The sequence below is a fragment of the Carassius auratus genome, chromosome 1 (genome assembly GCF_003368295.1).
Source record: "Carassius auratus strain Wakin chromosome 1, ASM336829v1, whole genome shotgun sequence".
Classification (NCBI taxonomy): Eukaryota; Metazoa; Chordata; class Actinopteri; order Cypriniformes; family Cyprinidae; genus Carassius; species Carassius auratus.
In genome coordinates, this window is record NC_039243.1 from 27,933,689 (window position 1) to 27,943,564 (window position 9,876).

The 9,876-nt window shown below is 36.7% G+C and overlaps 1 protein-coding gene across 1 annotated transcript in view; it reads right to left on the minus strand.

Annotated features, from left to right (window-relative positions):
• Positions 1 to 6,606, minus strand: part of LOC113106191 (E3 ubiquitin-protein ligase MARCH4-like) — a 30,139-nt gene extending 23,533 nt beyond the window's left edge. The window contains exon 1 of the mRNA XM_026267870.1: positions 4,424 to 6,606. Coding sequence (XP_026123655.1) covers positions 4,424 to 4,876 — 453 coding nt within the window. The 5' untranslated portion in view covers positions 4,877 to 6,606. The remainder of the gene's footprint in view (positions 1 to 4,423) is intronic.
• Between the last annotated feature and the right edge of the window lie 3,270 nt (positions 6,607 to 9,876).

Here is a 9,876-nt window from a genome sequence, read left to right on the forward strand (position 1 = left end):
AGGCCTTCCTTATCTACTACTTGGGCTTCTGGAAGTGAGAGAAAAAGGGAGAGGCAGCTGGTGAAAGTCAAAGCATGCAGTTGAGAGGAGGGTGAGAAAGAGAGGGAGTGTGTGTCTGGATTTGAGACATACACACAACTCAGTCAGAGCGAAGAGAATCTCCTCAGTCCCATCTGCTCTCTGCACAGTTCTCATTACACTCACAGGCCCATCCATCAGCCCGCAGCCACACAACTCTGCCACAGCCCACATTAATGGAAAGAGGAAAGAGAAAGAGACGTGCATGGGGAAAGTGGACAGAGCCATAAACTCTCTAATACTAAAGATGCAAAACTGTGTTACAGCATATGATCTTGAAACAGATGTAACGAGGGCAAAAATATATAACCGGTCGACAGAGGTGTCCATATGCCAGTCATATAATGTTCTGCTTAATATTTGATCGATGTTTTTTGTTCAAACCCTTGACCTTTCAGTCATGTGGTGCATTCCATTAGAACAAATCACCTAGCTGTGGATAAATGCCACTGTCATAAAACCACTGGGGCAGAGTAACAGTAAGATTTATGGACAGTTCTCTCTTCAAGAACAGCAGCAATGATGTGGAATCTCACATGCAGTATCCAGACACATTTGCTAACAATATCAAGTGCTGGCACGTGCACACATAGACATTTTATACAGCAGTTCAATAAACAAGAATTTAATATTAAGATACTTACATTTCATACAAAATATTGACTGCTTTTGTTCTATTTTGCCAATTTGCATCTCTGAGCAACATGATGGTGTTTCCATCCTGAATGAATCAACCGTTTAAATGATTTGGTTCAACTGCAATGACTCGCTTATTAACAGTACCTTGCTTCCACCTACTGGAAATTTTAATTTCACAGTATTATTATTATTTTTTTCTTTTTTCAAATAATTTCAAATATCATTATTCATTGTTTTATATTTGAAATATCAAAACAGTATTAATGCATTTTTAACTGCAAGTCCAGGCAGATTTGTGTCCTACATTGAACAGTGTATAAATGCATCTGGGTCAAAGAAGAAAAAGTGTTTAAGCATAAGAAAAAAGTGTAATACTGCTTTAATCTGTTGTAGCCCCCCCCCCCCCCCCAAAAAAAATGCAAAAAGTTTTCTGTTTTATTTAATTGAAATCTTGTTTTTGTTTTTCTGAGCAAAAAATAAATATCATACATTTTCCCCTAATTTACAGAAGACACCCAGTAAAATGTCATTCAGTGTGACAATCTTGTCAGGCATATTTACAACAAAAATCAATTTATGACAAATTAAAAGACTAATTACTTTCACCCCAAATACTAATGAGTTGTAATTTTACATTTTTAACATTTGCCACTATCCTAGGTTTTGCCCATTTATCAGTAAGATTTTTTTTCCTAATTTAAAACAAAATAAAATTTAGTATGCTCCATTATTCTTTTAGATATTTTAATAGGTACACGTCAGAATAAGCATGTTGTTTGAATTTTTGCATAAATATTGTGTTAGACTGAATGACAATGTAACATTATTTCAACCACATTTTGACATTTTATTCTCCAAAAACTTATTTGAAACCTAAAAAGTAGACATTTTACTTAGATTTAATGTGCTTTCTATGGACACAAAATCACTTTTGTACATTTCTTTTGATGCGGACATCTTAAAGGGGGGGTGAAATGCTATTTCATGCATACTGAGTTTTTTACACTGTTAAAGAGTTGGATTCCCATGCTAAACATGGACAAAGTTTCAAAAATTAAGTTGTACGTTTGAAGGAGTATTTCTGTTCCAAAAATACTCCTTCCGGTTTGTCACAAGTTTCGGAAAGTTTTTTTCGAGTATGGCTCTGTGTGACGTTAGATGGAGCGGAATTTCCTTATATTGGTCCTAAGTGCGCGCTTTTCTGCCGGAAGAGCTCGCGCTCCCATATAGCAGAGCACTGAGAGGCTGAGCACAGCCTGATCAGAGCGAGAGCGTCGCGAAAAGTCACAAAAGAAGTGTGTTTTTGGTTGCCAGGGCAAGACAACCCTGCACAGATTACCAAAAGAGAAACAGCATTAAGGGACCAGTGGATGGAGTTTATTTTTACAGAGCATCAACGGAGTTGTGCAAGTGTTTTTGTTTGTTCCCTGCATTTCGGATTGCACATCGTTTATTTCTTAAGGATAATGCAGTCCCAACGGAAAAGGGTCACGATCGTGTGTTGGAACCACATGCGGTGAATAAAACTGCTTCAAATATCTCTGTGTTGTTAACTTAGCTATCAGTGCGTAAGCACATCAAGTAAACAACAAGCGATGTTGTCATCAAACTGCACTTTCCACATGTACAGCTTAAAAAAAAAAAAAAAAAAAAAGACGACATAAAGTGGAACTTAGTCATTTTCCAAAACCGCTAAGCAAATATATACAGTTTCAGTACATACCACATAGAGACGTCGTTTGCTGATGCTGCTCTTGTTAAATTTCAGCCTCTGGATCTGTGTCACAGCTTCCACATGCGCTCAACTCAAAAGCCTACTGGTGCTTGTGATTCTTTAGCTCCGCCCACACGTCACGCCTCTAGGCGCTCGTGTTTTTCCAGGAAAAATCGGTACAGACTATCTTTCTCTTATAAATATAATAAAAATAAAGACTTTTTGCAGTTATGAAGGATGCAGTACTACTCTATAGGTACTCAAGATTAACAGGATATTGAGTGAAAACAAGCATTTCACCCCCCCTTTAACATCTTTGACCCATCTACATGCCCCTTTTAATGCAGCCTCTGTGTTTTCTCTGCATTGCAAAGATACATTTTGTCAATACTGATTTAATTTGCTTGTAACAGCCCAAATGGCTTATTAAGCAGTCGACCTAAAATATGATGCACATTTTTAGAAAAAAAAGGCCTTTATAGAGGTAAAACCCTTAAAAGTAAAAAATGTAGAAAAATTTAATAAAATAAAAATCTATTTAATATATAGGAAAACATTAATTTCTATCACTGCTGTGAACTGATCACCACACAGATTATGCAGAATATCAAAAACTTTAAGAGTCAGCTGTCCACGGTAGTCCTTATGATACCAGCACAATAACACACTCAGCAAAATATCGTCTAATTATCGTTATCGATAAAATCCCTGAAAATATTGAAATTGTCAATATCGCACACCCCTAATATTTTTTATGTTTTATTTAGAAAAGAAAATCAAATAAATATGAGAAGTTCCTTTTTCCCACTTGAGCCCATGTCCCTCAAAATGTCTGAACATGTTCCTGATAAATTGTAAAGGAATAAATGGAATATAAATCATTGCTAGAGCTGAATGCTTTTCTCAAAGCTCCACTTCTCACTTTTTCCATTTCCTCTGCAAACTGCACTTTTGGTGATTATATTTATGAAGTCATATTGTTATTTATGATGTCAGATTTGACCTTTTTTCTTGTGTGGAAAAAAAAAAAAGTATATTAAAAATAATAATAATAATTGTGTGATTTTTTTATCCATTCAATGAAAGTCAATGGGATCCAATGTTGTTTGGAGACCACTGACATTTTTGATCTTACAAAAACTAAATATTTTATTTTTTGTTCTGGAGAAGAAAGGAATGCATACAAATTTGAAACATTACGTGATTTCGAACAGAATGGTTAAATATGGATGAAATATTTGTTTTCAGGTGAACTATCCATTTAACTATTAACATTTTCAACAAAGTGACCACTGAGAAAGTATTTAAATCCATTTGCACTAGTTTTGAACAGTACTGTCTACTGTTTTGTCATATAAAATATTTTATGAGGTACTTTGCTTCAAAATGTGCTTGTGTTATCTTTGTGCAAAGTAAATGCTTTTGATATAATATTGTTATGTACTGCGATTAAATTACTGTATACATTTTGAACATCTTTTATAGTGACTTGAAAAGTGTGCTTGTGCTTTCTGTCTTTAAAATAAATTTGTTCAAACATTTTTAAGTGTGACTTAAGCAATAGTTTAAGTCTGCACTATTTTGAATATCAATTGATTATTTTTATTTTTTATTTTTTATTTTTTATACTTTCTTCAAAATACACGTCGCTTGTTTTGATGATGTATCATGTAATACAATGACATACATCTATTTTGGTTTAGGAGCAGTGTAATTGTAAATGTTCTTTTATATTAAAACTAAATCTTTGTTTTCATCTAATTCATGTGACACAATAATTGCAGTCATTCTTCTTCAGTTCCTTTACTTCATTTAATTTAAAGTTGTTTTAAAGTGCAATGAACTTGCCACTGCACGTTGTCACTTGCACTAGATTGAATTTTTCACAGTGTAGAATGTTGTATATGGAGCAAATATGTGCAATAAACAATCGACATTGATTGCCCCCCCCCCCCCCCACCAAAAAAGTGTAGCAGTATGTGGAGTCCCTACCTGCTCTGGGCCCTGGAAACAGATCCGACATAACGGAGTCCTGACTCCACTGTCCGTGCAGCTGTTCAGAGATAACCTCTCGTCCAGCTTCTCCTTAGAGCAATCTTCAGATGAGCTGCAACAGTCCAGAGTCCTCGGCGGATCCACTGCACTATGAGTCCAGTCTCCGGGCCCTCGGGTGTCCAACCCCTCACCTGTTACCGGCTGGTAATGTCCGTTGACTAAAGAGTGACTCTCCGTGGCGCTGCTCGTCGCATTGCCCTCCGCATTTAGTTCGTTCATGGGTGTGAAAGCAGGTGGCGATGCCGACGGTGGCGGTGGCCTGAGTAGGAAAACCTTCAGGTCACTGAACAAGACGCAAAAGCGGCCTTTCTGCTTGCCCTGGCGACGCAGCATCGGTCTGCGACTCAACAATCCCCAACACCATACAATGACACCGATAGCCAACAACATGTGCCCGTCTTATGAATAATGGAAAGGCGGTCTATGTTTTTAAACGGCCTGTAATGCTAGGCTATCTGTTACTGGACTCCAGCAGGTCACATAACAGAACTTACTGTTTGGTTTCTAACGTGGAAAAACACCTGTGCAGCCGCTTCAGTCCCGTGAGCAACACCGCTTTCCTCTCACCTTCACCGTTTGGACATAGACAAAGACCGGGTGTTTATTTCCAACAGTTATTCTGAGAGCTACATCATATGAGCGAGTTCTCGCGCTAGTGTTTCCATTGAGAAGCTGACGATTGTAAGCACACGTAATAGTAACTGTCAAAAGTGGTAACGTGTCGTTGTTACCTTTAGTAACCTTGTTTTTAACCAAATGTTGATTCGGTCATCTGGAGTACATCAACATAACTAGTTAATTCGGATGTTACCACGTGACGCACATTTGAGTATACCTGACTAAAAGGTTTACTGGGACTGAGGGTGTTTGCAACAACTGGATTTATGCTCAAAAGATACTCAAATCGAACATTCGAACACGAACCTGATGACAAATAACCCGATTTGAATGAAACATATCGGGGATTCCCGCGAAAAAGGTTCTGACAAAAGAGCTGCTACCCTGAGGTAATCTTGGCCAGTGGCATCTATTCAACAAAAGCAGCAAAACAGAAATGCAGGCTATTCGTCAGCAATGCCTAACAATTGGCAGCCTTGGTTTGTCTTTAATTAAACAACTGGATGTCTACCATACACACAGTACACAGTTTCTGTTATCCATGACACATCGTACTCGCTTATTAGCCATCATCCAGAAGCGACTACCGTGTAATTGTGTTAATGTGAATGCAAATTGTGTTGCGTGGAACGAAATTCATCCACAATCTTGCCAATTAGCCAGCAATTGTCATTGGCGTTCATCTCATGTTTCAGGTCCGAGCGCTTACAAACGCATCCCGCACAAGTCCCCTTCTGAAAGATATAAGGTGCCAACGTCTTGTTAGTATAGGCAGCCTATCTCCTTAAACACCCAACCCTTGTTGCAGAAATCCCAAGGCAGTTAAGCTCACTGTCCCGTGTAATGTCAGACATGTCTTTCGAAAATCATTCCAAAGAATCAGATTTGCTTTCGACGAGGAAATATTATTGCCATCCACAGTCAGTCGTTTTGTCACATCTAGTGCCTTTCCTTTGAATCAGATTGCTGGCAAAATACTGAAGTGGCTCCTGCTTGGTAATCCAAAGCGTTGCGGTTCATGCGAAGATAGGCGTTGTGCAGTTCTAACACGAGTTGTTCTGATAATCATCAGTAAAGCCGGAGGATGCTCGCTCTCGCTGCGGTTTCAGCACCATGTTGTCTGGGACAGCTCCCAGGCGCGGGCCCGTCTCCCTCCGAGACTGTGATGCAAGCAAAGGGGGCGAGCGCACGACCAATGAAACGAATTTAAGCACGTCCTTACTATTTGCGCTACGTAATAAATAAAGACCTCAGTTTCATCCGCCCGGGAATCCAGTGGGATTCAAGTCCAACTTTTTTAATGTGAATTTTAATTTGTATTTTTTTATTCGAGCATGAGGAGATCGTTCTTGTAGTAGGCATTTCTCATCTATCCGAGCCCCAAACGGATTTGGTTTCAGCTCGTTTCATGTGAGACCTGCTCACACGCACGTGTTTCTAGGTCAGTGTTACCAGAGTGCCTCTCGTCGCCTCCCTCTGTGGTCTCTGAGACGGTAAACCCGATGAACTCCACCGCAGAAGATATCAAGTAAACGCTGGGCAGACGTGAACTTTAAGTCCACAGCTGCAATTGCTGCATGACATTTCCAGCATAAATTTCCAGCAGGAAATGACTTTGGAATGACAGAGTCTAATTGCAGGTCCGAGTTTTCAATGGAAACAACTTCATTGTTAAACTTGAAGCGAAAAAAACAACAACAACATTTGTAGCCTTTAAATGTTATCTTTAGCAGCTTTTTTGTTTTGTTTTACTTAACACATAAAATGTACATTTGTTGGCATAATTCAATGCATACAAGCTGGCTCTGTCATGTTAATATTTTTGACTTAAAACTAGTCAGACATGAATAAAACACTTCGATCTGATTAAAATTTTAAGGGTTACCATTTTTTTATTATGTCAAATGCACTGCTACTAATGCAGGTGCTGTAACAGATTACTTAAAGTTCAGAAAATTTACAATTTATTTGATACCTCTCTGGTAAGGTAATCAGTCCAGAGAAAAAGCAAATTCGCTGTCAACGATAAGGAATGTTTTTACCATTCACAATCTGTACTTGTCACATTTAGTGCATTTGCTTTTTGTCAGTTTGCTACTAAAATACAGAATAAAACAGAATTTTATACTTTAAACAATATTTTACAGTAAATGTAATGTACTGTATAATTTCAGTTAATCAGTGCTTTTTTCAATAAAGGTTTATTTTATTTTAAATAAATCTTTTATTTTTTTATTATTATTATTATTATTTTATTTTTTTACAGTGCACTGAAAGATTTGCCAGATTTGTCATTCATAAGGTAATATCTAAATTACCTAGTTTTATTCAGGCCAATAATATGATTTTATATCACTAAACAACCTGAATACATTAGGTTACACTAACTAAATAATTTTAAGGGTTAAATCATGTAGTTCCTTACAGTAACAGCATCCTTTTTTTCCCCCTAGTATTTGACAGAAAATCTGTTATAAATATTATACTGACCAATGATAAATAAGCACTCTCAGTCAAGTACATTTTACTTATCAAAAAATAAATAAAAAATAAATACATTTCCATGTAGGACAAAGGATTGCCCAAGCCGTGCAAAGTATAAATTCCTTTGTCTCAAAAGTTGAGACAGTTGAGGGAAACACACAGAATAGATAGAGACATTTGTCTTCCATAAGTACTAACTGTCCCTGGCAGACTGGCCTGTATCTTTCACTGCCTGTGAGCCATTTCACCCATGATATGAAGGAGAAATTCAACTTGGAAGATCTCAGCATTTCTGCTGTAAGTGCCAAGAAGCTCCCTTTGCTCTTCATGCTCAAAAAGATAAAAAATATATTTGTTATTTAAACTTTACTTAAACTAAATACCATGGGAATTGTCCCTTGGGTTTCAGAAATTTAATTGGTTATTTATCTTAACAAAAGGCCCAGGTGTTTTAAATAAATTCATAGATTCTTAAGGTAACTGGCTTCAGGATACTACTGGCTTTCATTAAAATAACACAGAAAATGCTTTGAACAGCATTCAACAAAGTAACTAAAATAGCTATGTATCGTATTTACAGTATCTAATATGATTTTGTTGAGACAATATTGTTTCACACAGTTTGTTGTGTTTTATTAACTAGTTTCATAGTTCAAACCTTAAAGGAATAGTCCACCCCAAAATAAAAAAACTGACAAAAATGTACCCTCAGGTCATCCAAGATGTATATGATTTTTTTGACCACTGGGTGCCATCAGACTGAGAGTCTAAACAGCTAATAAAAACATCACACTACACACAAGTAATCCACACAACTCTAGTCATCAATTACTGTGACTTGTGAAGAGAAAATAACTCATGAAGTGAAAAGCTGCATGTTTGTAAAAACCAAAATATGAGTCCTCTATCCTGCTTTTCATGCTATTCTCGCCTAAATCAGTATACCACAAAATTATGAAAGATGTCATTTGATTTTTTGCACATTATTTATAAAATCATCTGATATCATTTTCAATAATAATAATAAAAATAATACTTACAAATAGCTCTTTTATGGATTGAATTGTTATTGTTGTTATAATTTGTATTATTATTATTTTTATTATTATTATTAATAAAGTATTAATATTCAGTATATTCTATCAATTTAACTGTACTCAACATTATAGAATAACACAGATTTGAATTGTGCTGAATAATGACAATCTACTAGAGCTGCTTTAAACTGAAGTAGTAATTATAACTGAATTCACTGTTTCCTAATTGAAGAATTTTGCAACATCTATGCTGTTTGTCCTGTTTATTGTTGTTGTTGTTGTTAACACTGTTGTTAAGTCATGTTGTACAACATGACTTCTGTCCCAGTTCTTTACAATAAAAACATTTGTTTTAACTATGAAGTTATTTTTGATTCAAAACAACTGAACACCTGTGGCAGTGCGATTTGTAGTTGTAGAGAAAAGCCACACATGTGTATCAGTAAATTTGAAGTCACAGAGAGAAATGTTTTAAGAGTTGCAAACCTCTAGACTTTTTTTTCTCTCCCACAAACACAACACAACAGTTACACCTTCTCAAATTCTTCTTTGCATGTGCACAAATCCTATTCTACAAATCACACATTTAGAAACTCGTACGCTCACATTTTTGAAACAATTGCTGCATTGAATGTGGTGCAAAACGCATTTACACAACCGCATCAAGAAATGTGAAGTCGTGGAGAAATGTTGAACATCCGCAAATCAATACGTGAATTCATCAAATGAGAGTTGCACACTTGAAGAATATTTTCTCAGAAATGTCTTGTATATTTTTCTAACACAAACACAAAGTACATAACTACAGCTGCTTGAATCTGCTGCGATGAATCTCAAACAATGTTTTTCGCTTTCAAGCGACAAGTTTCGCGCTCTCCCTTTTGCACCGAGATATTTGGTTCAAAAGTGATTTGTGCATCTGTAGAGGTAGTGGGCGGGACTGTTTAGAGATTAGAGAATTTCAGCCAATCAGAAGAGCTACTTTGGCTCGTTGCTGAGTAGGTGGAGGCTTGGGAACTGTAGCCGGTAGATATAAGCCCCTAGCAGTTTTACGCCCCTGTTGTTCCACATGCGTCCAGTAGGGGGAGGCTGCAGACCTATGACCTACTGTAAACTGTATTATTAATATTTATTTATAAATATACAAGACATTTCTGAGAAAATATTCTACAAGTGTGCAACTCTCATTTGATGAATTCACGTATTGATTTGCGGATGTTCAACATTTCTCCACGACTTCACATTTCTTGA